The sequence below is a fragment of the Hemitrygon akajei genome, chromosome 23, assembly GCF_048418815.1.
Source record: "Hemitrygon akajei chromosome 23, sHemAka1.3, whole genome shotgun sequence".
In the NCBI taxonomy this organism is placed as follows: domain Eukaryota; kingdom Metazoa; phylum Chordata; class Chondrichthyes; order Myliobatiformes; family Dasyatidae; genus Hemitrygon; species Hemitrygon akajei.
Window position 1 is genome coordinate 43,907,468 of NC_133146.1, and position 19,959 is coordinate 43,927,426.

General features: G+C 41.0%; 1 protein-coding gene across 7 annotated transcripts in view; it reads right to left on the minus strand.

Annotated features, from left to right (window-relative positions):
* LOC140715401 (leucine-rich repeat-containing protein 27-like) overlaps positions 1 to 19,959 on the minus strand; it is an 88,595-nt gene that overhangs the window by 37,161 nt on the left and 31,475 nt on the right. For 6 of the 7 annotated variants that reach the window (XR_012096127.1, XR_012096122.1, XR_012096123.1 and 3 more), the window contains 2 exons: positions 9,934 to 10,126; positions 1,193 to 1,336 (listed from right to left, as the gene is read on the minus strand). Coding sequence is in view for 1 of the 7 variants with exons in the window: in XM_073027532.1 (XP_072883633.1) it covers positions 1,193 to 1,336; positions 9,934 to 10,126 (337 nt within the window). In the remaining 6 variants the exon portion in view is untranslated. The remainder of the gene's footprint in view (positions 1 to 1,192; positions 1,337 to 9,933; positions 10,127 to 19,959) is intronic. The other variant, XR_012096126.1, reaches the window with a different exon arrangement.

A 19,959-nucleotide genomic window follows, 5' to 3' on the forward strand; every position in this document is an offset into this window, starting at 1 on the left:
AAACTGAACAGGAGTACCCATACATGTTATGTGACCACAAAAATAGGTCAGATGTAGTAATCCATAAGGCCATAAGGTATAGGAGCAGAATTAGGCTATTTGGCCCATCAAGTCTGCTCCACCATTTCATCATGGCTGATCCAATTTTCCTTTCAGCACCAGTCTCCTGCCATCTCCCCATATTCCTTCATGTCCGGACTAATCAAGAATCTATCAATCTTTGCCTTAAATGTACATAAAGACTTGGCCTCCACAGCTGCCTGTGTCAAAGAGTATCCCACAGATTCACCACTCTCTGGCTTAAGAAATTCCTCCTCATCTCTGTTCTAAAAGGACACCGTCTATTCTGAGACTATGTCCTTTGGTTTTAGACTTCCCCCATAGGAAACATCCTCTCCACATCTACTCTATCAAAGCCTTTCACCATTCAATAAATTTCAATGAGGTCATCCCTCATCCTTTTGAATTCCAGTGAATACAGGCCCAGAGCCATCAAATGCTCTTCATTTGACAAGTCATTCAATCTTGGAATAATTTTCGTGAACCACCTTTGAACCCTCTCCAGTTTCGGCCCATCCTTTCTAAGGGGCCCAAAACTGCTCACAATTCTTGATAGTGAAAGAATATACAGTTAAACAGGTAATGCATAGTAATGGGTCATACAGGACAGTTAAAACAAGCCCCTTAAGTGTGTGCTTCTCTCCAAGTTGCCTTATTACTTCAAAATGGATTCAATTCAATATTAAAAACAGAAGATATTGGAGAAAAATTAGACCATTCAGTCTAAGAAGTCTGCTCAGCCATTTAGTCATGGCAGATTTAGATTTTATTTTCTTGCCTTCTCCACATAACCTTAGACACCCTTACAGATCAATAACCTATCAACCTCCACTTTAAACATATTCAGTGACTTGGCCTGCACAACTGTCTGTGGTAATAAATTCCACAAATTCACCACCCTCCGGCAAAAGATATTCCTCCTCATCTCTGCTCTAAAGGGGCGTCCTTCTTTTTGAGGTTGAGCCTTCTGGTTGTAGACTCTCCCACTATAACTACTGGAGAACGAACACACACACACACACACACACACACACACACACACACACACACTTACATATTCATCTACACATTATAATAAAGTTCTGCATTCTGTATTTGAATATTGATGTTGACAAAGAAATATGTTACTCACAATTTCCTCTGTTCAATATATGCTTGCTTTTCTTTGAGCTCCTTCAGTGCAGCTAGTCTAAGTTCTTCCTTTCTCTTTGCCTGAATGGACACATCATAAGCTTTTGACGCTGGAAATATTGTATTTGGATTAGAATCTTCCTTTCTGAAAAATATTATAAAAGACTACATTTCTATATGAAAAATTAAAAAAAGATTATCTTCAAAAAAGAAAGGAATGCAAGAACAGATGTAGATCATTCCATTCCTTGAGCCTGTTCCACCTATTCAAAAAGATCAGGGTTGATTTCTATCTAAATGCTCTCTGTCCTTCCCACCAAGGAGAAAAGGCCGAGTTCACTCAACCTATTCTCATAAGGCATGCTCCCCAATCCAGGCAACATCCTTGTAAATCTCCCCTGCACCCTTTCTATGGTTTCGACATCCTTCCTGTAGTGAGGCGACCAGATTTGAGCACAGTACTCCAAGTGGTGTCTGACCAGGGTCCTATATAGCTGCAACATTACCTCTTGGCTCTTAAACTCAATCCCACGATTGATGAAGGCCAATGTACCGTATGCCTTCTTAACCACAGAGTCAACTGCGTAGTGGCTTTGAGTGTCCTATGGACTCGGACCCCAAGATCCCTCTGATCCTCCACACTGCCAAGAGTCTTGCCATTATTGCTATGGGCTGCCATCATATTTGGCCTACCAAAATGAACCACCTCACACATCTGGGTTGAACTCCATTTGACAGCCCTCCACACTATCCACAACACCCCAACCTTTGTGTTATCAGCAAATATACTAACCCATCCCTCCATTTCCTCATCCAGGTCATTTATAAAAAATCACAAAGGGGTCCCAGAACAGATCCCTGAGGCACACCACTGGTCACCGGCCTCCATGCAGAATATGACCCGTCTACAACCACTCTTTGCCTTCTGTGGGCAAGCCAGTTCTGGATCCACAAAGCAATGTCCCCTTGGATCCCATGCCTCCTTACTTTCTCAATAAGCCTTGTATGGGGTACCTTATCACATGCCTTGCTAAAATTCATATACACTACATCTACTGCTCTACCTTCATCAATGTGTTTAGTCACATCCTCAAAAAATTCAATCAGGCTTGTAAGGCACAACCTGCCCTTGCCAAAGCCATGCTGACTATTCCTAATCACACCTCTCCAAATGTTCATAAATCCTGCCTCTCAGGATCTTCTACATCAACTTACCAACCACTGAAGTAAGACTCACTGGTCTATAATTTCCTGGGCTATCCCTACTCCTTTTCTTGAATAAGGGAACAACATCCGCAACCCTCCAATCCTCTGGAACCTCCCCCATCCCCATTGAAGATGTAAATATCATTGCCAGAGGCTCAGAAATCTCCTCCCTCACCTGCCACAGTAGCCTCAGGTACATCTCATCCGGTCCTGGTGACTTATCCAACTTGATGCTTTCCAAAAAAGCTCCAGTACATCCTCTTCCATAACATCTACATGCTCAAGCTTTTCAGTCTACAGCAAGTCATCCCTACAATGAGCAAGATCCTTTTCTGTTGTGAATACTGAAGCAAAGTATTCATTAAGTACCTCTGCCATCTCATCTGGTTCCATACACACTTCTCCACTGTCACACTTGATTGGTCCTATTCTCTCACGTCTTATCCTCTTGCTCTTCACCTACTTGTAGAACACCTTAGGGTTTTCCTTAACCCTGTCTGCCAAGGCCTTCTCATGGCCCCTTCTGGCTCTCCTAATTTCATTCTTAAGCTCCTTCCTGCTAATAAATCTTTAAACTCTTCTTCTTGACTAGATTTACAAAGCCTTTGTACACCACGGTTCCTGTACCCTACCATCCTTTCCCTGTTTAACTGGAATGTACCTACGCAGAACCCCACGCAAATATCCCCTGAACATTTGCCACATTTCTTCCATACGTTTCCCTGAAAACATCTGTCTCTAAATCATGTTTCCATGCTTGATAGCCTCATATTTCCCCTTACTCCAATTAAATGTTTCCCTAACTTATCTGTTCCACAGTAGCCTCTTCAATGCGATGGTAAAGGAGATAGAATTGTGACCACCATCTCCAAAATGCTCTCCCACTGAGAGACCTGACACCTGACCAGGTTCATTTCCCAATACCAGATCAAGTACAGCCTCTCCTTTTGTAGGCTTATCTACATATTGTGTCAGGAAACCTTCCTGAACACACCTAACAAACTCTACCCCATCTAAACCCCTTGCTCTAGGGAGATGCCAATCAATATTTAGGAAATTAAAATCTCCCACCACAACAACCCTTTTATTATTACACCTTTGCAGAATCTGTCTCCCTATCTGCTCCCTGATGTCCCTGTTACTATTGGGTGGTCTATAAAAAATACCCAGTAGAGTTATTGACCCCTTCCTGTTTCTAACTTCCACCCACAGAGACTCCATAGACAACCCCTCCATGACTTCCACCTTTACTACAGCCAAGACACTATCTCTGTTCAACAGTGCCACGCTCCCACCTCTTTTGCCTCCCTCCCTCCCATCTTCAGAAAGATGTCCTTTCTGAAACATCTAAAGCTTGGCACTTTAAGTAGCCATTCCTGCACCTGCACCATCCAAGTCTCTGTAATGGCCACAACATCATAGCTCCAAGTACTCATCCATGCTCTAAGGTCATCCACTTTATTCACAATACTCCTCGCATTAAAATGCACACATCTCAAACCATCAGTCTGAGTGTGTCCCTTCTCTATCACCTGCCTATCCTCCCTTTTGCATTGTCTCCAAGCTTTCTCTACTTGTGAGCTAACCTCCCTTTCCTCTGTCACTTCAGTTCGGTTCCCATCCCCAGCAATTCTAGTTTAAACTCTCCCCAACAGCCTTTGCAAACCTCCCCACCAGGATATTGGTCCCCCTCAAATTCAAGTGCAACCTGTCCTTTTTTGTATATGTCACACCTGCCCCAGAAGAGGTCCCAATGATCCAGAATTCTGAATCCCTGCCCACTGCTCCAATCCTTCAGCCACACATTTATCCTCCACCTTATTCCATTCCTATACCCACTGTCACGTGGCACAGGCAGTAATTCCGAGATTACTACCTTTGAGGTCCTGCTTCTCAACTTCCTTCCTAACTCCCTGTAGTCTGCTTTCAGGACCTCCTCCCTTTTCCTACCTAAGTAGTTGGTACCATTATGTACCACGACCTCTGGCTGTTCTCCTTCCCACTTAAAGATATTGTGGGCACGATCAGAAATACCCCAGACCCTGGCACCTGGGAGGCAAACTACCATCCGCGTTTCTTTCCTGCATCCACAGAATCACTTGTCTGACCCCTAACTATAGAGTCCCCTATCACTACTACCATCCTCTTTCTTTCCCTACCTTCCTAAGCCACAGGGCCAGACTCTGTGGCAGAGGTGCAACCAGTGTTGCTTTCCCCATGTAGGCTGTCTCCCCCATCTGCACTCAAATAGCAGTACTTATTGTTAAGGGGGGCAGCCACTGGGGTACTCTCTAGCACCTGCTCCTTGCCCTTCCCTCTCCTGACTATTACCCACTTATCTGCCTCCCCAGGCCCCAGAGTGACTGCCTGCCTATAGCTCCTCTCTGTCACCTCCTCACTCTCCCTGTCAGATTCCCTGTCAGAAGGTCATCAAGCTGCATCTCCAATTCCCTAACGTGGTCCCCAAGGAGCTGCAGCTCGACACACCTGGTGCAGATGTGGCCGTCCAGGGGGCTGAGAGTCTCCAGGACCTCCCACATCCGACACTGAGCACAGAAAACTGGCCTCACACACATTCTTTCTGCCTGTATTCTAATCAGATAACCTACCTCGCATCAACCCTTTATCGCTGAAGTTCCGTTGAGATGTCAATTCAAATCACCAGCCTGTCCACAAAAAAAGGGCTTTGATTACAAAAGCAACCCAAAACACAATATACTGCATGTGGGTTGACCTACTTAATTTTTATGACACAGGTGATGCCCATTTATCCCAATCTGCAACCCATGAAATTCCATCAGTCCTAGTCTCCCCCTTCCTTATTTTTCTGTAGCCTGAAAGCATATTCCAGACCATAAGACATAGGAGTAGAATTCGGCCATTCAGTCTATCACATCTGTTCCGCCATTCCATCATGGTTGAATTATTATCCCTCTCAAACCCATTTTCCTGTCTTCTCCACATAACCTTTGACATATTGGCTAATCAAGAACCTATTAACCCCCACTTTAAATATATCTAATGACTTGGCATCCACAGCCATTAGTAGTAATGAATTCCACAGATTCAATACCCTCTGGCTAAATACATTCCTCATCTCTGTTCAAAATAGGTATCCCTCTGTCCTCTGGTCCTAGACTCCAGCACTATAGGAAACATCCTTGCTACAATCTGTCTAGGCCTTTCAATATATAATAGGTTTCAATGAGATCCCCCCACTCACTCTTCTAAATTCCAGCGAGTACAGGGTCAGAGCCATCAAATGCTCCTCATACGTTAACCCCTTTGATTCCCAGAATCATTCTTGTAAGCCTCCTCTAGACCCTCTCCAATTCCAGCATAACTTTTCTTACAACAACTCACAATACTCCAAGTTGTCTGATCAATGCCTTACACAGCCTCAGTATTACATCCTTGCTTTTTTTTATTCTAGCTCTCTTGAAATGAATGCGAACATTACATTTGCCTTCCTTACCACCAACTCAACCTGCAAAGTAACCTTTAGGAAATCCTGATGAGGACTCCCAAGTCCTTTTCACTTTTATTTTTTAAATTTTCTCCCCGTTTAGAAAATAGTCAACATCTTGGACACAACAGGTAGAGATGCTGTAAATCCAGACCAAAACACACAATGTGTTAGAGGAGCTCAGCAGATCAGGCAGCGTCTATGGTTGGGAATAAGCAATCAATATTTTGAGCCAAGACCCCTTCATCAGGACTGGAAAGGAAGGGTGAAGAAGTCAGAATAAGAAGGCGAGGAGGGAAGGAAGTAGTACAAGGTGGCAGGTGATAGATGAAACTGGGAGAGGGGGGTGAAACAAAGAGATAGGAAGTTCATTGGTGGATGGGATAAAGGGGTGGAGAAGGGGGAATCTGACAGGGGAGATCAGAAGTCCATGGAAGAAAGGAGAAAGGGAAGGGAAGGAGCACCAGAGAAAGGTGATAGGCAGGTAAGAAGAGAATGTACGAGAGCAAAACAAGAATGGGGAATGGTGAATGGGGCGGGGGGTGAAATTACCAGAAGTTCATGAAATCAATGTTCATGCCATCAAAGTTGGCGGCTACCCGGACGGAATATAAGGTATTGCTTCTCCAACCTGAGTGTGGTCTCATTGTGGCAGTAGAGGCGGCCATGGACACATATGTCGGAATGTGAATTGAAATGGGTGGCCACCAGGAAAATCCCACTTTTTGTGGCAGTTAGAGTGAAGGTGCTTGATGAAGCAGTCTCCCAATCTATCTTGGATCTCTCTGATACACAGGAGACTACACCGGGAGCACAGGATACAGTAGATGACCCCAACAGATTCACTGATGAAGTGTTGTCTCATTTGAAAGACTGTTAGGGGCCCTGAATGGTAGTGAGGGAGGTGGTGTAGGGGCAGATGCGGCTCTTGTTCTGCTTGCAAGGACAAGTGCAGGATGGGAGATCAGTGGGGAGGGATGGGTGGACAAGGGAGTCGCATAGGAAGAGATCCCTATGGAGGGAAAGATGTGCTTGGTAGTGAGATCCCGTTGGAGATGGCGTAAGTTACAGAGAATTATGTGCTCGATGTGGAGATTTGTGTGGTTGTAGGTTAGGACAAGAGGAACCCCATCCCTCGTGTGGTGGTGGGAGGATGGAGTTAGAGCAGATGTGTGTGAAATGGAAGAGATGTGGGTGAAGCAGCGCTGATTTTGGAGGAAGGGAAGCCCCTTTCTTTGAAGGAGATCTCAGTTTTTCTGGAATGAAAAGCTTCTTCCTGAGAACAGATGCAACATAGATGGAGGAACTGTGAAAAAGGAATGCTTTTTTAAAAAAAAAAGGGTGGGAAGAGGTATAGTCAAGATAGCTGTGATAATCAGTGGGTTTATAAAAAATATTAGTAGATAGACTCTCCAGAGATAGAGACAGAGAGGTTGATAAAGGGGAGAGAGATGTCCTCTCTTTTGCTTTTACGTTGTCTTTGACTTCACTTGTCAGCCACAGTTGCACCATTGTGCCTTTAGGATACTTTCACATCTTTGGGATGTATCTCCCCTACATTTTATGAATTGCTCCCAAGAAGTCCAGCCACTGCTGTTCTGCTGTCATCCCTGCTAATGTCCCCTTCCAATCAACTTTCAATTGTTCCTCTCTCTTGCCTCTGTAATACCCTTTGCTCCACTGTACCACTGATACAACTGTCTTTATACTCTCCCTCTCAAACTGCAGGATGAATTCTATCATATTATGATCGCTGGCTCCAAAGGATTCCTTTACCTTAAGCTCCCTAATCAAATCTGGTTCATTACACAACACCAAATCTAGAATTCTAGAATTGCACTACTTATTTAACTATTTTAACATACACACATTCTATTAGTATGCATTAGATTGTACTGCTGTTGCAAAGACAACAAATTTATGACATATGCTGATGATATTAAACCTGACTCACTAATGGACTCAACCTCACATTCTCAAGAAAGCTATTTTGTAGGCATTCCACAAATTCCTTCTCTTGGGATTCAGCATCAACCTAATTTTCCCAATCTTCCTGCATATTGAAATCCCCATGACCCTAATAACATTGCACTTTTTACATGTCTTTTCTATCTCCCATTGCTACTGTTTGGAGGCCTGTATATAACTTCCATCAGCGTCTTTTTACCCTTGCAGTTTCTTAACTCTATCCATAAGGATTCTACATCTTCCGATCCAATGTCACTTCTAAGGGTTTAATTTTATTTCTTTTTACCAACAGAGTCACCCCACCCTGCCTACCTGCCTATCGTTTTGATACAATATGTATCCTTGGATGTTAAACTTCCAATTGTGATCTTCTCTTAGCCACAATTCGGTGATGCCCACAATGTCAATCTCTACCTGTGCTGCAAGGTCATCTACCTATTCCTATACTAGGTGCATTCATATATAACATGTTCAGTCCTGTATTCATCACCCTTTTCAATTTTGCTCCCATGTTATACTTTAACTCAGACTGTAATCTTGCACCATCATCTGCATGTTCATCCAGTCTTACTACACAGTGCATCTACTTGTATACCAACTGTCCCATCCTCAGCCCGATCACTCCAGTTCCCATCCCCCAGTCACCCTAGATTAAAGCCTTGCCAACAGCTCTAGCAAACCTGCCAGAAAGGATATTGGTTCCCCCTCGGATTCAGGTGTTATCCATCTTTCTTGTGCAGGTCATATCTTTCCCAGGGAGATCCCAATAATTCAGTAATCTGAAACCCAGTCCCATGCAACAATTCCTCAGCTACACATTCATCTGCCAAACCATCCTATTATTTTCAATGGTGTGTGAACAGGCAGAAATCCAAAGATTACGACCCTGGAGGCCCTGCTTTTCAGCTTTCTACCTAACTTCCTACATTTTCTCTTCAGGACCTCCTCCTTTCTCTTACCTGTGTTATTGATGCCAGTTGTTCTCAATCCTGACACCTGGGAGGCAACGCACTATCCAGGTGTCTCTTTCACGTCCACAGAATCTCCTATCTGTTCCTCTAACAATGGAATGCCTTATTACCGCACTCTTCTTCTCCACCCTGACCCTTCCCCTTCTGAGGGATAGAGCCAGATTCAGTGCTAGAGACCTGACTGCTGTGGCTTTCCTCTGCTAGGTCATCCCCTCCTCAATAGTATTCAAAGTGGTACATTGATGGTTGAGGGGAACAGCCACAGGGGTACTCTGCACTAACTGCCTAGCTTCCTTTCCCCCTCCTGATGGTTACCTGTGTCCTGCACCTAGAGTGTCACTACCTCCCTGTATGTCCTGTCAATCAGCCCCTCAGCCTCCTGAATAATCCAGAGTTCATCCATTTCCAGCTTCAATTCCTTCAGACAGTCTGAAAGAAGCTGCAGCTGGATGCACTTCTTGACACTGGACAGCTCCTTGCCTTCCCACATCCTTCAAGGGGAGCATTCCACTATCCTGCCTGACATCCCCCCCCCCGTACTCTAACTGTGCAATAAGAAAAATAAAAATAAATTTTTAATGAAAAAAATCTACTTAGAGTCTATGTCTCTCCTTGTCTCCGCCTCTAAGAGCCAAAGCTCAAGTGCCCCACTTCAACACTGGTCAATTCATACAAGGTTTGCTCCACTTAAATCTAACTTCTTTTTATTGGCCCTTGCCTAATTTCAAGTGCCTCAGAAACTGTGATGTGCAAAATACCGATTGCCCCCCTCACCTATTTTGAACTCTCTCTCCTGCTTTGTCTTATTCAGGAATTGTGATGAACAGAATGTACAGAACTCTCTCTCTCTCGTATAACCAAACTCTGTGTCATCTTTGACTCCTTTTGCTAGGAACCTACTTCAAGGAGAAATCTATCAGCAGGCTTTTGGGTAGTGGGAAGAAACTAGAGCACCCAATGGACATCCACAGTCATGGAAAGTATTTGCAATTTACATTGATAGCATCTGAAATTTGGATAAAACTCAGTCACCAGAAACCATGAGGAAGCAAAGCTAACCATGTTACTAGTTATGTTACTAGTCATGATAAAGGAGGTATATCATGCCTGCTCTTCGGCATTTTGATTCACCTCAGAATGCTGGGCACAGTTGACACAAAACCTGCACCCCGGTCTTTTCTAGATTGGAGAAATCCTTCTCTTCTCTCTTCTTGTGCTAGTTTCTGTTTCAGTATTTTGAACTGTTGCCGCTCCTTCTCATTGGAGAAATCTAAACTTGATTCCGTTCGTGCATTCAGCTGCAGTTTTTCTATCACCGGCATTTCTAAGACAGGGAAAAGAACAGCTCAATAAATTTCAATAACATTCTATGTACTATGTGAAGTGACAGCATTGAAATAAGCAGAAATTAATTTTAAACTCTTGAACAATTAGCGTAAATGACAGAAGGAAAACAGTTCTTAACTTGCTGGAATGAATACAGTGTTATTAACATATATAACTTGATGGAAGTCCAAATACAAAAGCACTCCACTGGTACTTAAGGCAATCAAGTAATATGGGGATAAGGTATGGAAGGGAATTGAATCAGAATCAGTTTTAGTAACACTGGCATATGTAATGAAATTTGTTGTTTTGCGGCAGCAGTACCTTGCGATACTTAATAATAAAAACTATATCTTAAAAAATGTTTATAAAAATTAAATAAGCAGTGCAATTGTGCAGATATTCCACCTTAATGACATAACAGCGTCTAGTAACTCAAAAAGATAAAACTGGACAAGGTACAGCCTTGCTATCCAACTATTAAAGCTTCTTTTGTTATTCAGATGAATCTTAAGATGAAGGATGACTCACTTTCCACTCTAGGTTGGTAAAGCACTAGGTAAGTGCCTATGTGCCAATACTTTTATAATAGGCTGCCCATTGCACATCATCTACCACACACCCTGAACAGATTGAATGGCATGACAACCAATACAATATGAGATCATATTTAATTGAACAGACTCAGGACTTACATTTATGTGGACACAGACTGTAAGCATTCTCAGATGAATTTTAATCTCATAGACACACACTCTTATCCACAACTTCTTCCTTGGTCTTTCTTCACTAATTTTCTACCACCTTCAATTCCTCCTTCCTCTAATTGTCTTTTTTTGTCTTCCTCCATTCTACTCCTTTCCCTTCACTCACCACCTCTTTCTTTTTCTGAAGGACATGTTACTGCAGGTGTGGTTTGTCAGTGAACTTGATTCTCTTAGGACAAATGACAGTCTGCATCTCATTGACAGTGAGAAAGAGGAGAAAGAACTGCCCTATAATAAGAGGAAAACTTTATATTCTGTAATTGACTTACATCTGTGGTTAAGTAATACACATCATTTGTTCATTTCTTTCTATTGATGCTGCCTGACCTGGTGAGTTCCTCCAGCATTTGTGTGTTTTATTCAAGACTTCCAGTGTCTGCAGAGACTCATGACAAGGTTTATTTTAAAACAAATACTTCATTTCTCTTTCTGATGAGTACCGCAGCTTTAAGAGTTTTGCAAAATTTGGCTGGCTGGAAACCCTCTCCACACAGAAATATTTGGGTTAACGCAAGCTTTTCAATTGATATCACTGCTATGGAAATAAGGCTCAACTTACAAAATACATTACCTGATGATATTTAGAAAAGAGACTTTCAAAGCTGACATGAAAATGTACGAAGACAATTGTTTACCCAAGCCAACAATCAACAGCATTTTGCGCAGCTGTCAGGATGTTAGATTATCATGGGAAATCAAAAAATAGCAGGAGCAGGCAATTTGGGTCTTTTAGTTTGTTCCACCATTCAATACAATCATAGCTGATAATCTGTCTCAATAGCATTTTCTACTCTCTCTCTCTCCCTTCCCCCATGTTCTTTGATACTTTTTGAGCCCAGGCATCTATCATTCCTAAATTTCTTATTTTGTGATTTGAGACTGTCGTATCATTTATCGAAACCATCCTTCCTGCTTCTAGTCTGGTTAATCCTGTAAGAATATTGTGTTTCAAATAGATTTTCTCAATTAGATTACACTCAGTGGTCACATTATTCTGTACACCTGCTCATTAATGCAAATACCTAACCAGTGGCAGCAACTCAATGCATAAAGGTATACGGACATAGTCGAGGTACATTTATTATTCAGACCAAATAGCAGAATGGGGAAGAAATAAGATTTAAATGACATTGACCATAGAATTATTGTTGGTGCCAGACAGGGTGGTTTGACCATCTCAGAAACTGCTCAACTCCTGGAAGTTTCACACACAGCATGCTCTCTCAAGTTTACTCTAGAGTTCAGTGTGCAAAACAAGAAACATCCAGTGAGCGGCAGCTCTGTGGGTGAAAATGTCCTGTTAATCAGAGTGACCAGAGGAGAGTCGTCAGACTAGTTCAAGCTGACAGGAAGGCAACAGTAATTCAGCTAACCATGCATCACCGCAGTGGTGTGCAGAAAAGCATCTCTGAATGCACACATCAAACTTAGAAGTAGATGGGCTACGATAGCAGAAGACCACAAACATACACTCACCACAAAAGTCAGAAGGGTCAAACAAAAGCTCTAAAATTCTCTTGATGTTATCATATAAATATTTATTCAAGTTAGCCTTACAGTTTTCCACTCCATTTCCAAGTTTTAGCCTTCCATGGTAGCTGATGAAGAGCAGTTAGGTGGTGGCGATGGTGGTATGTAATTGAAGAATAAGTTAAGCAGCGAAGCACACCAAGAAACATATCTTTGTCATCTTCTGGATTCCTTCATTATTGCTATTGCGGCCATATTTTCCTCTTATCTATGTTAACTCATCATCACTCGCCATAGGTTGTAAGAAGACACAACTACTCTTCTGATGGTAGAACCTCTTCAGCATTTTTGCTACAATCCTTAAGTGTTTACCAACAGAATTCATTTCTTAAAGGATATCCCCTTGATAAAAGAGGGAGTGGAAAACATTTTTATTCATTTCAGCTTGAAATATTTTAGGGGTAGATTTGACCCCACTTGCCAACTTCCAGGAGGCAGAGCTTCTGAACTGGTCAAATCCGTATTTAATTGAACAGTGATTCATGATAGTTTAAGCTTTGAGAATGTTTCTATCTGCAGATTGGCAGGAATCAATTCAGTGAGATGTAAGCAATGAATATTGTTCATTGTCAACCATTAGTGTTTCAAGTGACCTTACAACACCTTCAAAGCTCTACTGCTTGGGTTGAAGTCAGAACTGAAACTGTCAACTCCCAATTCCCTCTCCAAAGCCCATTTTAGACAACATGTATGCATATGTTCAATATTCTGTCACAGGATTTCTTCTGATCCAATACGATGAGACACATGTCCATCCCATCTCCTCTCTTCTGTCTCACACAGTGGCAATAATTTCCCTGAGCAGCACAACACACTATAATTTTCCTGCTACCATATGAATCCCCTGAGCACTCTGGACTCAATTAGCATTGGACAGAAACTTGTAATCCGCATTGAATAGTGAGATGGTCACTAATTTCTGATGCCCTCCCTCTCCCTCTTCTGCAGTCGATGAGGATGATGATGCACTTCTTCAGGATTCTGGCATGCTGCAAACTAGAAGAATAGCCTTACACACTTTCTGGAGGTCCAGTTCTATAGAGCCCAGTACAAATCAGCTGGTAAGCTGTCAATTCCTGGAGTGTCATTTACCTCCTGATTCCATGGTCTGTCCGGTCTCTCCCACTCCATGTTACTCATGGGGGTTGATTTTGAAAGACCAGTGATTGCTTCAAAATAAAAATACAACACACAGGAAACATGGCACTGAAAGCAGCACAGAAAGGCCCTTGCAAAGAGCAACAGATGCTTAATACAAGCACCAGAATACATACTGGTGAAAATAATGAGGTTATGCCATAGCAAGAATGCTTCTGAGCAATACTTAGGATATAGTAGTAATGTCAGATTTAAATAATTTGGCTGTCATAGGAGCATAACAACCACCCGCATCCAAGACCATTCAACAAAATTAATTGCATTTTTCTTGTCATTAGCATTTTTGAAAACAGACTTGGTATAAAGCTGCAGCTATCAACTCAAATAGGAGTCTGAAGGAAAGAGATGATTAACATTAAATCTCTTTGGTCTGAATTTCATTTTAGGCATAACATTCATGGAGAGGTGTTTTTTTAAATATAAGTTATTACATTAATATAAATAGGTTACAATTGTCAAAATTATCTTTCAATACTATGAAGACAATGGAATGAATGAAAATGAATGAAACCAAGGCTGAAATAAAATTACATGGTGTATTTGGCAATTAGAAATATAGATAGTTAAAAATTCAAATTACAAAATATTTGAATTTTGAGCTTCTGTCTACTGGTGTTGTATGATCCCTTAATCTGAATTTTTGAACTCACTGCTAACAATCATTTTGCTCCACACTTCACTGACAGACTTTCTAGGTCGAATTCCCCTGTCAACCTTTCTCCTGTATTCGTCATAGATAATTTGTGCCTCTTGCTGCAATGTAGTAGCAATTCCTGTTCAAAATTGAAACAAATAACCTTCTATTAAAGTTGATATATAAAACATCATTACCTTAGCCAACTCCATTTACACAAAATCAATTTTAACGTCATGACAATTTTAGTACCATATCCAAGTTAAATATAGGTAGATGTGGAATACTGATAATTAATTTGCTTTATTATCTGTACAGGGCAAGATATGATAAATATTTAGGGCTTTCAGTACCATTAACTGTGGTGTTAACTGGTCAGGCTAACAAAATGGCTTCTCTGTATTGCTATAATGAAATGGCTTCTCTGTAATGTTACTTAATGCTGTAATGGGTTTCTGTGGCAAGGATGTTTGGGTTATAACTGCAGATAAGGGGGGAACTAACCAATGGAGAATTGTTACACTACCTTGTATGTGTGAGCTGAGCGGGAGTTTGTGGTCTTTTTCGAGAGGCAAGCGAGGAGGATGGACATGTGAGGAGTGGACAGTGGTTCCAAGGCAGCAGATACTGGACATCGTCGGTTTGGACAGTGGCCAAACGCTTGGAACGTTGTTGTGGATGGAACCGGGGGTGTGAGCTCCAACGTATTAAAATATTATGTGCACAAACTAATAAACTTACTGATTTGGTGCCTTTAGGTTATCTGTTTCTACCATCCCATCACTAAGATATAACTATTAAGTTGCAATTATTTACTAGCCTTTGGTGAATTGTTTGATATTTGTGTTGCGAGCGTGTACTGGGGGACATTACACCGTATCTACACCAAAGTATTGCACTGTTGGCGGGGCGATGGCAGTTCACCCTAGGCGTACGGGGGTAAATTGGGGGCACAGGCATTACAAGTAAACAAAATTTCACACAAGTTTCCACAGCAACAATTTCAAATGTACTAATGACATCAAGGACACATTTTCTTCCATAATTATTATGCAATTTGTACCAAGAAAACAATGTAATTTGCTATCACTTTTCTCACTTATTATTAATGCAATTTTCAGAAGAAATATTTATGTAAACATTTAAGTAATTTATCTCAGTTATCCAGACATGATAAAAGAAGATTTTGATTGTATTTGATCAAGCTTAGTGTTACCTTATTTATTATTCCAGTGAGCATTTTGTGACAGGTCTAACATAGCACAGGATCCATCGACAGATACTGAGTACTGGGAAATCTCAGCAAGCTCAAACTCCATCATTAGTCAAAATTTGTCAGCAGGTTTGAAATTTCGGCACAAAGCTATCAATACTGCTTGTATTTGCAGGAACGCCATGGAACTGACAGCACCTACCAGAAAGACTCAGCCCAGTGATACTGAGATACATCCTAGGAGACTGGGGCACATGATCAGTGATGCAACCAGGGTGTCATCATGTTATATATCAAAAACGAAAGGAGAGGTTAAATTGTGTGCTGTTTAAGATCAGGTTAATATTCTTTATCCATGTAATGTGTTGATAATGATGTAGAGTTTGTGCAATGTTATGTTGTCTAGCATACTGGGACATACGCAGAATGCCAGTTTATTCATAGAAAGGAAAAGAAAAAAAAAAGATGATGCTTAATTCACAATTCTAAAATTCCTTTGACATAATGTCTAATAAATTTCCTGGGTATTGTTATGTACTTCTGAACTTTAGGATATCTTTTGTAAAACCTGGAAAAATTACAAAAACATTCAAGTGTTTCAGGTGATATAATATTTTATAACAAAATATTAATTTTATTGTTTTGTGTGATGCTGTGAATTGAGGTTCAATTCATTTTATCTTCTACTTGAGAAATAAAAGCCAAAGATGTGGGATATATGGCCAGTTTGAAGTTACTTTCTGGCCTGTCAGCAATACAATAGTGAAGGACAAGGGCACCTTGATTAAAAGTGCAGTGTTTTGGGTTACCTAGAAAATGATGGGGAAAAAAAATAATTAGCTTCCTGGGAACAACCTAAAAGACAATTTGGTGGAGGATGGAGGCTTTTTCTTAATTCTTTTATAAAGAATGGTTGGATTGTTATAATAAGATATTCCTGTAAATTGTGTTGTATGGCTCTAAGTAATGGCAAGAGACATGGTTAATACTAAAACCTTGACAACCCTGAGTCGTCTTCCATCAACTTTGCAATCACACAATACAGAGTCTCCTCAAGTGCTTCTTTGAATACTGGACAAACACTGTTTTCTACACATATCATGCAGCTATTTCACCACCACAACATTTCAGATTCGATTTTTTCAATCTGCAGCTTTCAGTTGCCATTCACAGATACCACTGTCCCATTACCCAGAGGTTGCTCAATTCACATGTGCGTTAGGTTTCTCATTTTGAGATATACAAGTCCTCCGGGACCATGCATGCTATAAAATGATGAACTACTTATTGAACAGCATGTGCAGAGGTTACTTGAAAACAAACCAAAATCACTTAGAGACTAAACACCGGGGGTAACACTGCATGACACGCTATCCACAATAATGAAGTTCTAAGTTGAAGAAAGTATATTTGGTCCTTTATTAAGAAACCAACAAAGATGAACAATCTTGGAGTGTCTAGCATATCTGTAGATGTGAACTTCCCACTATTCAGGACATTTATAAAGACAGGTGTATATAAAGGGCCTGGAAGATCATTGGGAACCCAAGTCACCCCAACCACAAAGTGTTCCAGCTGCTACCATCTGGGAAATAGTACTGCAGCACAAAGGTCAGGAGCAACAGGGTCTGGAGACAGCTTCTTCCATCAGGCCATCATGTTGATACAATTGTATGTCCTGTTGTACATACTATTTATTATAAGTTATTATAATTTGCACATTGCACATTTAGACGGAGATGCAACATAAAGATTTTTACTCCTCATGTATACGAAAGATGCAAGTAATAAAGTAAATTCAATAAAACTATCGAAACTAAAACTTGTGATATAACAAAATAAGTAGTCTAATAACAATATAATAGCAATCTAGCAGTAACGTTAATGGTCAACAAAAAATATCTTTCTGGCAGCTTCTTTGGCACTAGACTAAACTGAACATAGACAAAGCATGAATAGATAACTATATTCATTTGCTTCTATCATGCTCCAACCTATGTGATGAATTATCCATAACAAATGCACAACACAAAATAAAATATAGACAACCCCTAACTATTACACTATAATAATTCCAACAACATACTACTAAAAAGGAGACATGAAATCTCCATAGATAAACATCTTAATATTCATGCAAACGTCCTCTCTCTTCCACTTAAGTTATGCAACAATCATCCAGGCCAGAGGTTACAACCACTTAGCCCAGTACAGAGTAATCTTTACCACTACTCTGTCATCAAAATCATGAAGCTTCTAGAGCTGTAGCTACCAACTCTCTGTTTCCTGTAGATGACGACAGATCATGGTTATCAGCCTGTTCGGACAGCTGTTCTTGATACGCACCAGTCACACAAATCCTCTTCTGTCTGGTAAGACTTGAATTACTTTTCCCAGGATCCATGAGTTTTGAGGCACTATTTTGTCAACTCTAAGCATAACATCTCCTTGGTGGAAATTGAGTTTATACCTGACTATCTCTGATGTTCCTACAGCCGTGGTATATACTCCTTGACCCACTGTTACCAAAACAAGTTTGACATGCATTAGACTTGTTTCCATCTACAACAAGCATAAACATCTTCATTTTGGAACTCTCCTGGTGGTAAGGATGGTGAAGTCTTCAGAAGCAACAGATGGTTGGGTGTTAATGCTTCCAAATCACCAGGATCAGAATGTGCTTTAGTATTTGGACAACTATTGATAATAGCATTTACTTCAAAAGGAACTGTGTGAAAACTCCCTTTGTCAAAATTCTGTACCTTCATGGTGGAATTGAGGACCTTTCACACAGACCTGATCAAACTCTTCCATGTTCCTCCATGGTGTGAGAATTCATTTGGATATATCTTTTTTTGGCAAAACCCAATGATCTCTATTTCAGCCTGACAAAGGGTCTTGGCCCAAAACGTTGACAGTGCTTCTTCCTATAGATGCTGCCTGGCCTGCTGCTTTCCACCAGCATTTTGTGTGTGTTGCTTCTATTTCAGCCTTTCTGAGTTCCTTCACTGAGAGACAAACTCTGCTATTCTGAACTTTGGCTTTCTCAATAACAGTACCTTGTTATTCTTCATCTAAGTCGGACTTAGGAAGCGTGATGTTCAATTATTTCCCCTTCTGACTAAGAATCAAGAGCAGGATCTTAAACCTAAGAATCCAGGTCTCTGTGTTCCTCAAATGGGCCTAAGATGAGATGTGATGGATTATACACATTAGTGCATATACCTCCTCTTCACACTGCATGACATTCATTGTAACATCTTGTGGCTTCTGAATCATTTAGCATAATTTTTCCAGAACAATCAGGATTCATAGGCCATTCACTTTCAGGTTGAAGATGATACTGGGGCCCTGTTACTCATGTCTCATTCTTCAGGAATGCTTTCACCTTCCACCCTCTAGAGACAACATCTGCTGGATGCTTGTGAGACCTTAAGAATTTTGAAATTCTTAGCAATTGTAGTGCCCTGGTTAAGATTTCCACTGCTAATCTGTCAGGTATTTCATTTAGTAGCTTTCTGTAAAAGCAGTGTGCCCTGCTGGTAGAATGTTTTGATTTCGGTTAGATGAGGTACGATGATGCTCAACTTAGGAATGTCGCGTCAGCTAATTAGGATGGCGGAATTTGGAGAAGGTTCTAGAGTGAGCTGGGTGGAGAGAGACTTGTGACGAACACAGGTGGGGCTCATGGTCTTTTGGCAGGAGGTGCGGAAAAGAGATCGGGAGAGACGGCAGTAGGATTCAATCCAATGGGAAGACATAATTGCAAAGAGTGCTTCGTGAGATAAAGGAGTCCAAGATGGGAAGCTCTACTGGTGATTGGTGATGAGAATTCAGAGCCATGAGTAACAGTTATACCCAGCTTTTGGAAGATACAAGCTCCAAGGTCATGCGCACATTTAGACTGGTTTAACTGTAATGGACACTTTTATTTCTTTATTTTCTTTCTTTTATCAAACAGTTATTAAAACTGGAATTAGTAAATATACTTTTGCCATAATTTTATGCGGTATGTGATTTGATATTTCATGCTGACCGATAATTCCATATGGACAGTATTTATACAGCATTCCCTCAAATCGGAGTCCCGTTAATCAGAACATCCTAACTTTCCTGTTTGGTAGTACCCCAAATCATACTGATCCTAGACAAATATTGCTTATGAAAAGAAGCCTTCACGCTGCTGAGTCCGCTATCAAGCCAAGTTTGTATATGAGATCGGTGAGAGGGCTACATAATGAAGGTTGGGAACCTGGAACTTTCATTCTTGATGTACTTTAGCAGAGAAGTACTATCAGTCCAAAAACCTGAGTCTTGAAGCTGCATATGCAACTCAATCCTCTAAAATGAGTTCATGTGGCTTGGCATCATAGCACCAATGAGCTCCATACAAGAGATGAAAACTAAATTCAGTAGAGCTACCTTCAGCTTTCCCATGATAAAAACACTGTGAACATGTGTTGTGCAGGAATAGGCAGGTCATTGCTCTATAGCCATCTTCGCTTGTGTTTGTAAAGTGGTGTAACTGA